At 36.4% G+C, this 14,537-nt stretch overlaps 1 protein-coding gene across 10 annotated transcripts in view; it reads right to left on the bottom strand.

Moving 5' to 3' along the window:
- The window catches only part of TTC13 (tetratricopeptide repeat domain 13), a gene marked incomplete at its 5' end in the record, with an annotated part of 63,671 nt that overhangs the window by 8,494 nt on the left and 40,640 nt on the right, over positions 1 to 14,537 (bottom strand). For all 10 annotated transcript variants that reach the window (XM_084254165.1, XM_084254173.1, XM_084254172.1 and 7 more), the window contains 9 exons: positions 1,011 to 1,095; positions 1,808 to 1,891; positions 4,148 to 4,240; positions 4,853 to 4,985; positions 5,529 to 5,659; positions 9,680 to 9,836; positions 11,237 to 11,411; positions 11,841 to 11,982; positions 14,110 to 14,192. In XM_084254165.1, the coding sequence (XP_084110291.1) occupies positions 1,011 to 1,095; positions 1,808 to 1,891; positions 4,148 to 4,240; positions 4,853 to 4,985; positions 5,529 to 5,659; positions 9,680 to 9,836; positions 11,237 to 11,411; positions 11,841 to 11,982; positions 14,110 to 14,192 (1,083 nt within the window). The remainder of the gene's footprint in view (positions 1 to 1,010; positions 1,096 to 1,807; positions 1,892 to 4,147; positions 4,241 to 4,852; positions 4,986 to 5,528; positions 5,660 to 9,679; positions 9,837 to 11,236; positions 11,412 to 11,840; positions 11,983 to 14,109; positions 14,193 to 14,537) is intronic.

Here is a 14,537-nt window from a genome sequence, read left to right on the forward strand (position 1 = left end):
AAAATAGAATACAGCGCCTCCCTTGTGGTGCAAGTCTCAGCACTATGAAGCTATCAGTAGCCACTGCAGCACAAGTTCGATCCCCAGCCAGGGAGATACATACATAGTGCAGCAGACTTCTCCTGACTCGACCGCTGCTCCCCTCTGCAGTGTATTTCAGTAGATCTGCCTGTTCTGCTCCCCACCCTGTCTGTGGTGAATCCTCTCACCTCCTTCTCCCCTAACCCCCCACTGCAACTCTGGCCTATCCCCCGGCTCTTGTATGCATAAATAAAATAAACTTTTTTTTAAAAAAGATAGACTAGAGCTAAAGTTCTAAGAACCAATCTGAGATCTCAGTCTTTCAGTAGACGAAGAATTACTAATGTCATATTTGAAACCTGTCACTGTTGTTCCTACATTTCCTACCTACCTTGATTTTTCTTTCCTCTTAATCAGCTATTTCTTACAGACTTGCTTTTGTTGTTTTATTTTATTTTGCTTTATTTTACTTGTTTTATGAAGAGTCACTCTGTCATGGGGCAGGGGTGTTGTGGGTGGGCACTTTATTTTATTTTAGTTAATACTCAGTGTATTTGTATTAGTGTTTTCAAGCAGTATGCTTATACATTTTAAAACACATACAGCATGATATTAATAAGCATGTATTTAACAATTGAGAGTTTTTCTTTTTAAAGTGCTGTAGCTTTTATCCCCTTTAAAAATACCTACAGTGGGCCTCCCCTGGTGACGCAGGTGGTTGAGGGCTGTACTGTGAAGCTGTCTGCAGCCTCTGCAGTGCCAGTTCAACGCCAGCCTGCTGGCGAGGATCCCACATGGCGTGGCGCATCTCTCCTGTCGCGCCCACTGCTCCCCTCAGCAGCATATTTCGTCAGTCTGCCTGTTCTGTTCCCAGCTCTGTCTCTGGTGAATCCTCTTACCCTCCCGCACATCTGGCCTATACCCTGGTTCTTGTATAAATAAATAAATCTAAAAAAAAATACCTACAGTGATTTTGATGACAAATTTACCTTCATAATTGGAAGAAGGTCTTCTACTTTGTGTACCTTTTCCAGAGCTTCTCTAACTTCCAACAATCCTTTAGGATTATTAGCTCTTTAAAAAAGAGAGAGACAGCAACTAAAATTAATACAGTTGTAGTAATTATTTTATAAATCATTCTTCATTATGAGTAGTTCAATATTAAAAATGGGTCACAACTAAGATTCCTAAATAGTAGGGTGGTTTAATCCTAATGAGTTTGGGGCTATCAATGAAAATTTCAAAAATAGATAGTAGCCCATCTAAAAGTGAAACAGGGACAAAAAGACCGAGGTGACAGCCAGCGTTTGTGGTACACTGATGGGTCTGGGTTTAGTCATAAAACCTTGATTCCCCTACAAATTCTGATTAGAAGTCAATGTTTTTTTCTTTCTAAAGTTGCTCAAATAGAAGTATCCTGCTAAGTTTTCATACCAATGTTGTATCTATGTCATACTACCTTTGAATTATAGGACAATGAATATTAAGGTTGAAATCCCTGATAAAGAAATGCAACAAAACATTCTGCTTTTCAGGAGAGACTAGAGAAGTCATAACATTGTGTATTAGATTAAAAACTCAGATGAGATCCATGGAATTTGTGAAGCTACTGAAACAAAAGTTGATAAGTGGTTATGAAGAGTTTTATGATTCTAAACATTCTGTTAAAATTTGATATATTTTGCTTAATGTGTCAACAGGCCTAGTTTTCAAGCTTCATAACTATAACTAAAATAAAATATATGAAATCTCTACATTACTATGAAAAAGAAAACTGAAGGATTACCCATGATAAACAAGAATCCTATCTTTAATAAAATGAAGAATTTTCTCGAAATATTCCAGGTATCTCATGTTAATCACCTGACCCCTGAAAGAAAAAAAAAATATGAATTACAGAGGCATATGTTCCAAATAACATCTAATTTAAAAATTCATTCAAATGAGTAATAAGTGAGAATAATATAGAAAAATGTTTGGGAAATCCACTTGTTTGTGATCAATGAACGGCGGAAGCAAAGAAATATCTTTGCACGACTATCAGCTCTTGATGATTTTGATAGAAAAGGCACCAAATTCAAACAGAGAAGCCAAAGTGGGAAGAAAAATCCTCAAGTACTTAAAGAAGATTCAGACTTCTATGCTAATTTCCTCTATGGATTGCTTTACTTTTTTGGTCACATGCCTTTCCCTCCTACTTGGTTCCTCAGCAGCATTATCTGCTAACATTCTTTCTTACTGTCTAGCCAACTAGCAGTTTTCATCTCCTCTACCCACTCTAAATAGCTTCACTACCCCTCACCCCCATTTTTAAAACTCTCTCCCAAAACTTCCTATGCTAACAGATACTTTTAACTGCCTTACATGTGCTAACAACATGTGCACATCAGATCCTCCCTAGACACCACGCCCTGGATTGCCCAAGGGCATGGCCAACCTCATGTTCATATTGTCCAAGAAGTATTGACTCCCACTTCTCCGGCAGCTCCTATCTCCAAACATGTCCACCTATTTTTTTGTCCTGTTGCTACCTGAACTACTGAGACAGCCACTGATGTGAGGCAGCAATTGGATGGCTTCCTTGTCATCTCATGCTCTCCCCTATTTCTAATCTACCACCGGTGCTCATGACTCTGCCTCCTCAATATCCATCTCTTCCTGTCTAGTTCACTTCCACAAAGCTTTCCATCTCTGGTACTTGTTTACCTGAATTATTATGCAATGTTCTAACCCCTTCCCTTGCCTCCAGGGTTGCTGCTCCTCTCTAACCTATCTGCCACCTACAGCCAAGATGATCATCTGAATTAAATCTGTTCACGTCCATTTCAGCTTACAGCCTCTGAATAGCCCTCTATCATCTTCAGGAAGAAGAAAAACAGCTTCAGCATAGACTACAAAGTTATTTATATTTTTGTCTCTGCCTGTCTTTCCAGCCTCGACTCCTAATACTCTCTTAATTGCAAACTAATCATCAGTCATCATGAATTAGTCATCCTCTCCTGACCATGCCTGACTCACTTAAAGGTCCATGCCTCATCTGCCTCTCTCTGCTTCTTATCTTTCCAAATAACACAGGCAGCACCTGAAGGCTAGTCTAGGCACTCATTTTTTATGTCTGCACACACAACCACATTATATTTGACACATATATAGAAGTCCACTGGTCTCTCTTGCTACACCATGAAGTGAGGAACTGTATTTCACTTCTATATCACCATGATGCAGCATAGTACACTGACAGTGGCCCTCAATTAAAGCTAGTTGAGTCTATTGACAAATGTCCTATTTCTATTAGAAATAGGAACATACAAGTCAAAAGGAAAAAGAAATGTATTTTTACAAATAAAAATAAATATATAAATGACATTTCCATTAAATTTAAATATCAAAGCTGTATAGAGTAATATTTTCTTAATTCAGGCTTCTGGATCAGAAACATTTTAGATGTGATACCAGCACATTTATAAAATGTAAAATGAAATTCAGTGAGTCCCCTGAAGCTGATATTCTCTGATACTAACTGTTTATTTAGAAGGTAGCTAAGCACAAGAAGAGAGGACTGAGGAGGGAGAGCCTTACCCCGACCCAAACTTGCAGAGTCGCTGGACAAAACCAGCTCTTCAGTTAACCTGGTTTGTACTTCCAGGACAGCAGCTAAGTGCCCAGTGTTATTAATCCAAACCCTTTGTGTGTGGGGAGTGAGAGAGGAGACCCTCCCCTATCACAACAGATTTGTCAAGGAATTTTTGAGTCATGACACAGCATCAGGATACTATGGAAAATGCAATGTTCTCCATCTCATTAATTTCTGTGATGTTTAGAACCTTTTAAAGACTGACTTCCTAGGCAAAAATCTGGCAATGTACCCTTCAATTGCACTCTGCATCAAAGAGGAGAGCCTGGAGAAGGAGCATGGCAGTACTCCATTTCTTTCTGCAACTGAGCTAGCTGAAAGGAATACATATGGGACCCTGCAGGGGCCAAACTGGTCTATGTATCCCTTGTCACCAAGAAAGTCACCAAGAAAGTCACCAAGAAAGAAGCACTGGGTTTCTCATCGTCTCCATGACCTGTCTATTTAGAATAAATTCCTATGAAAATATAAAAGATGCACACAGGTAAATACCTGATTAAATTAATGTGATTGTTGAAACCTCTGCTCAGACTTCGTGCTGGCATTTGATCTAACCATAGCACTGGCTGGTCTGGGTCAGCAATCCTATAAAAATAGAATGTGTTAAAGATGAAGACCTTATAAAATCTAGAAATGCTCAAAGCATTCAAAATAAAATGTGTAGAAGTCTATGCAAAGGTGGGAGAAAGTAATTGTTTTGTCCATTGTGGGAGAAAGTAATTGTTTTGTCCATTATATCTAAAAATATGAAACACCAACTGAAAATCCCAAATAGATATCCCAGTTGGGCCAGGCAAGAAGTCAGTGCAGGTCTACTAGAGAGTTTTGTTTTTCTCATGAAAATGAAATCAGTGATTCCTTCTCTAAATTGACTGGTTAGCCAGGTATACACTTCAAAGGGATCAGTTCAATCAAGTTCATTCAGAGTTAATGATACTCTTTCAAAAAGACTACATTTAAAATGCTAAAACGCTACATTTAAAAATGTGCTTGGAAACATAATTCCTATTTCATAAATATTAACTGAGTGTATTTCAAAGTCGAATGATGCTAACAACTTTTGACAAACTTTAGAGAAGAAACATCAACTGAAAAGGCCTATTGTTAGTTAACAAAACAGGATACTGAACCTGTAACTAGAGGAGACGTATGTTACTTTACAAGAATTAGAGTTTACTTTCATATAAAGTTAGTTACCGTCTCCACTTCACTGCGATATCGAACATGTCTCTCCACTGCATTAGTCGTGTTTTTCCATTCATGCGAACCTTCGAGTTGGTCCATGTACGTTGCACAGCTTGCATGACTTCCAATGCTGCCAAACCCATGGCTAAAAGAAAAAAGTATTGAAACCAACTGAGTTTGTAAGTACAATTTGGAGGGACTAATTTTCACTCACTTTATAGTCTCAGTCACAACACCAGAGTCATTACATAAAGAAAGAATCACAAGTGTCGACTAGTTAATAAGCCAGGAGAACTGTTACAGCTGTGATGGTCTTACTAAAACTAAAATCTATCACAGGAAACTAGAGATACCACCAAAGATGTCTCCCCCAACTCTGCCTCCCACTGAAGCAACTTGGGGTTCAAATTTTCCCTCACTTCTAAAGTTAAGGAACAGCTTCTGTGGATCAGCTATCTCGAGGACAGTAGTAACTTAAGATGTATATTTTCTATTCCACACTATATTCTACATCTACACTATTGCAACAGTGCACTAGCACAGGCTGGATGTGGTCCTCTTTCAGAGTAAGTGATCACACTGAGATTTTGGGCAAGCACAGAAAATAATTTTTTTAAATCTAAATATGATTTAACAAGTCTTGTTCTTATGCCAGAAATATTTCCATTTTCAGAGAGTTGCAGAATACCTCTGTGTATCCTCTTGTTCGGAAGGAAACCAGGAGTTTCGTATTGCATTAATGATCCCAAACGATCAGCTACACAAATCAGTTCTTGTACTTCAGGCTTATAACTCTCAAAATTCTGATGTAACACATCTCTGAAAGAAACATTACATATGTGATCAGGACTTCTCCATCAGACAACTGGCAGTGCAATGCCACCTGAAAAACAACTACTCTCTCCACTGGAAATTAATCAAGAAACCTGTGACCATTAAATATTTACCTCAGTGCTTCACGCCCAACCACACACAAATTAAGACCAAATATTTATTTATGTATGTGCACAACCACCATCACATGCTTGTTGGTAACACTGCTAACTAGTTGGTAATTTAGAAGGCACCTGTGACTATATTTGCTTTGCAAACTTCTCCATGTGTGAACATCTGGGATACCTTCTGAGAAAGGCATCATTAGGCAGTAAACTCAAATGTCATGTCACTTTTCCCATAAAGCTCATAAGAAAATCTATAGAATATATTGTTTAGGGATATGTAGTTTACTAACTTGCTGCTTTTACATGTTATATTCTGAGATTAAGCCACACTGTTATATAGGTCATTTGCTTATACTGCTAGATAATATCCCACAGTATCACATGAATCCATTCTTGTGTTCATGGACATTTGGGATGATTTCCAGTTTTATGTTAGGTTAGCAGGCATGTTTACACCATTGCAATCTGAGTGAGCCTGTGCGAGTATGCCCTGTAACAGAAACGAGTCCTGTCCAGTGTTGGCTTCCACCCTGTGCCCTGAGCTGACAAGACAGGCTCTAGTACACGTGACCCTGAACTGGAAGAAGCAGGTCAGAAAATGAATGAATGAATGAATACAAGAGATTGTTTAATATTAGAAGTGTTTTGGGTCTTTATTTAGAAGTATGGTGATGTTTCTGTTATCATAAATATCACAGAGGAACTAACTTTTATATCAATTAGCCTATGGCAAAATTGGTTTCATTATACCTCGTTCTGCTTAAAGTAGCAGTTTCCAAGAACCTATCAACAACTTTAAGTGAGGTTGTACTATATATTTATACATTTTCTAAAGTTAAAACATGTTTCTATTCCTACAAAAAGTCCTCAATGATACGATGTTACCTTTTTTAAGCATGGAAGAACTTGGTTGGCTATATTTTATTTAGTATTCTTACATCTATACTTACATTCTTACATATATACTTATAAGTGAGAATGGCTTCTATTTTTCCTTTTTATACAATCCTTGCCTGTTTTTGGTATTGTCATTATATTGGGCCTGCAAAATAATTTGATAATATTACCTTCTATTCTCTTGAAAGTTTGCTGGGACACCCTGCAATATCATTTTACTGAATGTATGTGGTACTTTAAAATGTATTTGGTACATTTTACTGAATGTATGATCTTGTGATCATAAGTGGAATATTTTAAAGTACCAAATACATTTTAAAGTACCACATACATTAGTAAACTACATATCCCTAAACAATATATTCTATAGATTTTCTTATGAGCTTTATGGGAAAAGTGACATGACATTTATGACAAGATCATAAGTGGAATATTTTAAAGTACCAAATACATTTTAAAGTACCACATACGTTCAGTAAAATGTACCAAATACATTTTAAAGTACCACATATAAAGTTATATGTTATACCACATTATAAAGTACCACATAAGTACCACTTATGATCTTGTGATCATAAGTGGAATATTTTAAAGTACCAAATAAGCATCTTAAAGAATTACATAATTACTCAGATATTTTATTTCTTCTCAAATCAATTTGGTAAATTGTGACTTTCTAGGAACCAGACCATTTATTTCTGATCTGGTTTATTAAAAAAAAAAAAATTATTTGCATACAGATTTTCTTGGCATTCTCAGCATTTTAATATCTGCTAATCTTTGGTTTTATCTCCTTTTAACTTTGTTGCTTATACTTTTTAGGTTTTTTTAACTAAATTTAGATTTTTTAATTTTTTTAATAAAAAAAAATCAATCTCGCTAGAAATTTCTGTTAGTGATAAAAGACAAAAGTTTTACTTTGGTGAATTTGTCATATATTCAGTTTTCATTAATTTCTCTCTATACTTACTTCCCCTCCTTTCTGCTTTCTTTGCTATTTTCTCTACTTCCTAATTCTTACACCTTATCTATTTGCTTTATTCCCAATGTAGTACTTAAGGATATTAATATTTTTTGTATTATCAGTTTCAATGCATTCCACAAATACTGGTATTACATTAAATTACTACTGTGATTTCATTCTTAATCCATACTTCAATACATATACTTCTAAATTTCCAAATAAAGCGGACTTTTTTCCCATATATATATTTTTAAAGATGCTGTGGTCAGATATGACACCAATTACTTTATATTTGAAATATCCATAGTCAGTGGTCAATCTTTGTAAATGATCTAAGTATACTTGAAAAGACTATGTATTCTTTAATTAGTGGGTACACAGTTTTATAGTAGACTATTTAGTCAGGTTTTTTAATTGTAATGTTTGAATAGACTAAATCTTAACTAGCTTTTTTGAGTTATCAAAAATTAGAATCTCTTACTATGATACTTGTTTATTTCTCTGTATATTCACGTTTTGATTCTATTTTTTTATCTATGGTCATTTTTTTTTTTTTTAAGATTTATTTTTATACAAGAACCGGGGTATAGGCCAGATGCGAGGGAGGGTGAGAGGATTCACCAGAGACAGCTAACAGGGAACAGAACAGGCAGACCAACGAAATAAACTGCTAAGGGGAGCAGCGGACGAGACAGGAGCAGTTGGCTCACCATGTGGGTTGCTCCGAGGCCGGCAGGGATCGAACCAGCACTGCAGAGGCTGTGGACAGCTCCACAGTACTGCGCTCCACCACCTGCGCCACCAGGGAGGCCCAATTTCTGGTCATTTTTGATAATTTCCTATTTCTTGCTCATGTTTCTAACTCCATCATAATTTCACTTGGAGTTGTTTTTGAATGTGTATTCAACAATTCCAATATCTGAAGGACTTGTAGGTCTAAGTCTATTGCTTGTTTTGCTGTTGATACTTGCACATAATTTCGGTGATCTTGCTTTTTGATTCTCACACTATGATCTTAGTTTGTGAGAACATGGAGCCCAAATTGGCACTAATTTCTTGACAGGGAGGATTTGCTTCTGCTGAAATCCTAGGAAGGCCTCCACTATGAAATCATGTTAGTCCTTTGAAGTTCAGCAAGCTCATCTGTCTGTGCCTCAAGGCACTCCATGACAGCAGCTGTTAGATACTTATGCAGGACATTTTCTTCCTTCTAAATTTGATTCTCATTTACCACTCTAGTTTGAATACCCCTCTTTTCTTTCCTTTTTAGAGAGTAAAGAGGCTAATATTTAGATATGTCTCCTAATTTTTAATGCATTGCTGAGTCTCCCAGGATTAATTTAAATTCTGTTTTTCAATGGCATAGTCCTTTAGACATACCCATTTTAATGTATTGCATCAGTAGTAATGCAGCTCTGTGATCTCAAACTTTCAAACGTAATTTCTCTTAACAGTAACATAGTTAAAAAAAAACACATAGCAAAAACTGTCAGTAAGTATGTGTACATTTGAAGTTTGTTTTTTTTTTTTTTTTTAAGATTTATTTTTATTTATTTATTTATACAAGCACTGGGTACAGTCAGAAGCACGGGAGGGTGAGAGAATTCACCAGAGCCAGAGCAGGGAGCAGAGCAGGCAGAAGGACCGAAGTACACTGCTGAGGGGAGCAGCGGGCAGCAGGAGAGGTCTGCGCGCCATGTGGGACCCTCCTCCGGTGGCCAGGGAGCAGCCAGGGATCGAACTGGCACTGCAGAGGCTGCGGGCAGCTTCGCAACCCAGCGCTCAACCACTGCGCCACCGGGGAGGCCCCTACATTTGAAGTTTTAAAGTGGCCCAAAGCTAGCAGGGAAATTCAGATTAGAAGGAAAAATGATACTCAATGGTAAGTTTTAAGGAATTTTATAAACTAAATATTTGCAGACATATCAAATCCAAAACCAAATTCATTACAAATATGAATAGTCACTGGTTGATCAAGAAATATCATGATGAATTTATAGCTGAAGCCTGAAAAAGGAAAAAAAGTCATCTTCTTACTTTATGTGGGGTTGCAATCCTGGCTGCTCTTCATAGTCTTCTATGAGGAAAGGCAGATTTTTAGCCCAGTGGTCTTTAAAGTTTCCAGGCAGATCCACATCAATGTTATATTCCGTAAGGGGCGTATCAAGGTGTGCATGGAGATATCGAGAATACTCTGCAGACAAGAAATGAGATTTGACATTTCCAAGTACTGCTAAAGAAATATTTTTTATAACTAACTGCTATACAAATACATGTAACAGTTATTTAAGAATTCATAATGGAGACTTCCAATTTTGGTAAATCACCATTATATGATAAGATATTATATGACAACCAGGGTAACTTGAGTTACAACAGTCAATCTGTTACAACAGAGCCAGTCAATCTGTTTTCACTCTGGCAAAATGTTAATCATCGCATGAACTACACAAAAGATCTCACATTTCAATTCCAGAGTCTGAGAATTCAAGCTCAGCGTCAGAAAGAATCTGATTCTGTCAAGTGATAGATCCACTGGCTGTATATACAATTTCATCCACTGACTGAACAACTACAGTTTATCTCCACAGACACAATGTTGAAAGAAATGAGATGTGGAGTGCCCAATCCTTGAGACTATAAATCGCAAATCCAAGTCCTACCAAACCAGGAATAAAGGAATTGTAACTTAGAGTACACGGCTGTGCTATCCAATGTGCAGACCCTAACCCCCTGGCTATTTTGTACTTAATATGTAGTTAATGTGACCAAGAAACTGACTTTATTTAACTTGAATTAAATTTAAAAAGTGGTTAATTCAGCAGAAAACTTATATACATTTGGAACAGCTTACATATATGAATCTTTTTTCAACATTAAATTTTATAATTTATAACTGAATCAAGCATTTCCAATGAAAATTCAGCATCCAAATTGAGATGTTCTGAAAGTGTAAAATACACACCAATATCAGACTTAAGTATGAAAAAGAACGTAAACTATGTAATGAATGGTGTTTTCATATTAATTTATGGTGAACTAATATTGTGATGTGCTGAATTAAATAAAATGTATTATTAAAATTAACTACAACAAAGGAGAGATGAGGCATCTCATATGAAAAAAAAATATCTTTATGTATGTATGGCAGAGAAAGGTAAGACTATGACTAATAAATGGATAACCAAAAGATTGCTTTCTTCTTCATCCCCACTTAAATTCTGATACAAAATAATGACAGATCAAAGGGTGACTCATGAAGGGTAACTTCCCTGCATTCCTATCTTTGGATGAGATGTGGCAAAACCCAGATGACTGTCATACTTCTTTCAAAATGGTTTTTTGACTTAAGGAAAAATTTTATTAACTGTAGAAAGAAAACATAGGAAGTGGCAGAAAAAGCACTGCATTGGTCTGTAGAAGACAAGGATGCCACCTCTAAGCCAGATACCATTAACCAGGGAGTGACCGCAGGCACATTATGGGGCTTCTTCAAGACTCAACTGTCTATTACAGAACAAAAGACAGACAAGCATTATGATTTCTACAGCACTGAACATTAAAATTTAAAAATTCTGCCATTTTCTGACTTACCTCGCAGATATTTTACTTTAAGATACTCTGGGCTAGCCTTCTGACCTGGGAGGGGATCATTCAGCATAACTTTAGTTTGTGCTTTTATCCCTTCATAAAACTGTCCCATTGCAACATGGCTAAGTCCTTTCATATACTGGCACACCTCGTTATAAGGCTCAAGCTGTAGGCACCGCTGAGACAGGAAGGAGAAAATATTGCATTAGTATCAACATAGTTTATGAAATTTTAAAATGCTTTATTCTTTAATCTAAAATTAGAAAAGTTTTCCCTTCTGTTTAATTAAGACCAAATACATACGCTGTAAATTAGGCAATGGTTTTTGGTTTCTTCTTCTTTGACCCACCCTCCGCACACCAGCATTTGCTTCACTAAACTTTTTATGTATACATATTTTTTCACATCATTTTTCATTATTGTACAATGTATGCATTTTCATCTCAGTTATAGTCCCCATGAAATTCCCACCACCCATTCACCTGTGAACTATCACCATGGTCTCTTGTTTTCTTCCCACCCCTGTTTTGATCCTACTCCCTTCTCCCTCCCGGCAGAAGAATAATCCAAGAACTTCAGTTATAGCCTCTCACTTATAGATACTCACCTTGAAGTTTTTAAGGGCTTCCTGTAAGCTGCCATGGTGATAAAGCATCATTCCTCGGAGTTGGAGGGTCTGTACATGATTTTGGTTGAGCAATAGTGCCTTTTGAAAGCTCTCAGTGGCTGCTTCAAAATTGCCCAGCTCTCTAGGTATTTAACAATTATGAAAAAAAAGAAAAAAAAGGATTGACATTTCAGTAAATGTGCAGAATAAGTTATCCTTATGATTATGGTTCAATATGTGAACACTTTGATAAGTGTGTTCTCTTTCTTATTTTACCACTTACAGCTATGTAATGTTTGATAGATCACATCCCACTAACTTTTTCTAATCTTATCAGAATATGGGATAACCAAGGCAGTCTTGAAATTCTTTTGGGGAAAACTAATTTATTGATTTCCATAGGCAAATGCTCATTAAATCCCTTTCAATTCATTGTGTGTTTCTAAAAACTCTGTGAAAATTGTGTTAATTGAAAGAAACATATACTTCTCCTTTGGAAGAAAGTAGGGAGGTTGCATTCATACAGATATTTATTCTGAGTCAAATGCACAGGCTTAAAATTCTACTTTTTATCACTTAAGTTCCTTAAAATTTAGAAATCATTATGCAATTTAAAATTCTAAAAAAAAAAGAAGCATATTTAGAATTGTGATCATTTTATAGTGGAAATGGTTATTACTGACCAGTCCTCTTTTACATTAAATTTTTACAATATTAATACTTTCAAAATATGATAAAATATTTTGAAAATACTTTCAAGTATGATAATATTCTATAAATAATGATTATTTTTTAAAAATATAACACCCACTTACATTTACACAGCACTTTACTATTTAGTAGGTGCTTTCAAGTCTGTTTTCAACTTATATTTTCAACAATTCTGTGGGGCAGGAAGGATAAATAACATCCCTTAAACTCAAAACAAAACCCAACATTTCTTTCTTCAAGTTAGTGAAAGCACTTCTCCAAATATTACATCAGATAAATTCTTGAATTTAATCCTACCCATATAAGATATCTGAGTTTTGAAGGAAATTTCTGTTACTTTCTTTCTAATTTTTATTGTACTTTTTAGATATATATTTTTATTTATTTATGCATACAAGAACTGGGGAGTAGGCCAGAGATGCAGGAGGGAAGGTGGGTAAGAGGATTCACCAGAGACAGAGTAAGGATCTACTGAAACACACCGCTAAGGGGAGAAGTGGCAAGACAGGAGAGGTCTGGTATACCATGTGGGTTAGCTCCCTGGCCGGGGATCAAACTCATGCCACAGTGGCTGCTGATAGCTTGATAGCACTGAGACTTTAACCCCTGTGCCACCAGGGAAGTACATTATTGTATTTTTTAAAATGAGAACTTAGAAGTGCAGAGAAGCTAAGCATACCCAATTGTAGAAAAGGCAATCCAGAATTAGAACCAAATCTCTTTACTCCTAAATCCTGAGCCCCTTTCATCATGCCATACCATCTCATCTTTAGGTCAGAGTGTAAACAAATATCTAGAGTCAAAAGTCAAAATAGTTCTTCAGTCAGGGCAATGCATAGATTCAGAAAGACAGGTAATAGGCACTTCTCATTCCTGAAGGAGCTATATCATTATTGTAACTTTCCTATCCCTTTATTTTAGGACTCCTCAAACCGATCATAGTGGTTGGGGAATTAACCTTAGTTACTGGCTAAAAATCAATATCATCTATAACTCAACAGCTTATAATGGCACTATTGATAACAATAACCCTGGAAAGGCTAATCTTCAATGAACTGAAGTTGTTTTAAGATACATACATCAGAATATCCCCTGACAAGCAGCTCTTTCTAGATTCCAGTGAGAATCTCAACAAGTATGCACATGCCTATGTCACTCAGAATGTAATATCTTTTCAAAGATCACTGTTAGGGTCTCTCTGGTGGCACAAGGGGTTGGGTCTTGGCACTATGAAGCTGTCAGCAGCTACTGAGCATGAATTAGATTCCCAGCCAGGGAGCTAACCCACATGGCACAGCAGACCTCTCCTGACTCGCCCACTGCTCCCCTCAGCAGTGTATTTCAGCAGATCTGCCTGTTCTGCCCCCACTCTGTCTCTGATGAATCTTCTCACCCCCATCCCCTGCATCTCTAGCCTATATATACCCCAGCTCTTGCATGCATAAATAAATAAAATAAATCTTCAAAGATTTATTTGAAGAGCCCTATTACATGAGGCCATCTTATCTCCCCAACTCTACACCCTCACTTCTATCCCAATAGCCATTACTTTACTTACCTATAGGCCTGCCCCAAACTTTTATATGCATCAATAAAATCAACTTTTTGCTTCAAAGCTTCTTTGAAGGATTCAATAGCTTCCTAAAAAAAGTATATAGAAAATTATTTCATTTGCATAAGTTTTAAGTTTCATTTAAAACACTAAAGGACTTAATTATGTATTATACATGATCTCTGAGTGATTTTTTTCTTTTATAAATACAAGGACTTAAAAATTAAAAGAGAGAGGTAGAACGTACAATAAAGATAAGGCAGGAGATTTTAATTTCTATAGCAAACAAATGCATTACTACAAACAGTAACAGACAGAGCCTTACGTTCTCCCTTTCAAAGTGGGAAAATAGTTTCTCACTACCTATTCCATTAGGACTTGGAATACTAATGATATCAACTTCATACTAATAACATTTCCTTAACTAACGAAAT

The sequence above is a fragment of the Talpa europaea genome, assembly GCF_964194135.1.
Source record: "Talpa europaea genome assembly, chromosome: 14".
In the NCBI taxonomy this organism is placed as follows: Eukaryota; Metazoa; Chordata; class Mammalia; order Eulipotyphla; family Talpidae; genus Talpa; species Talpa europaea.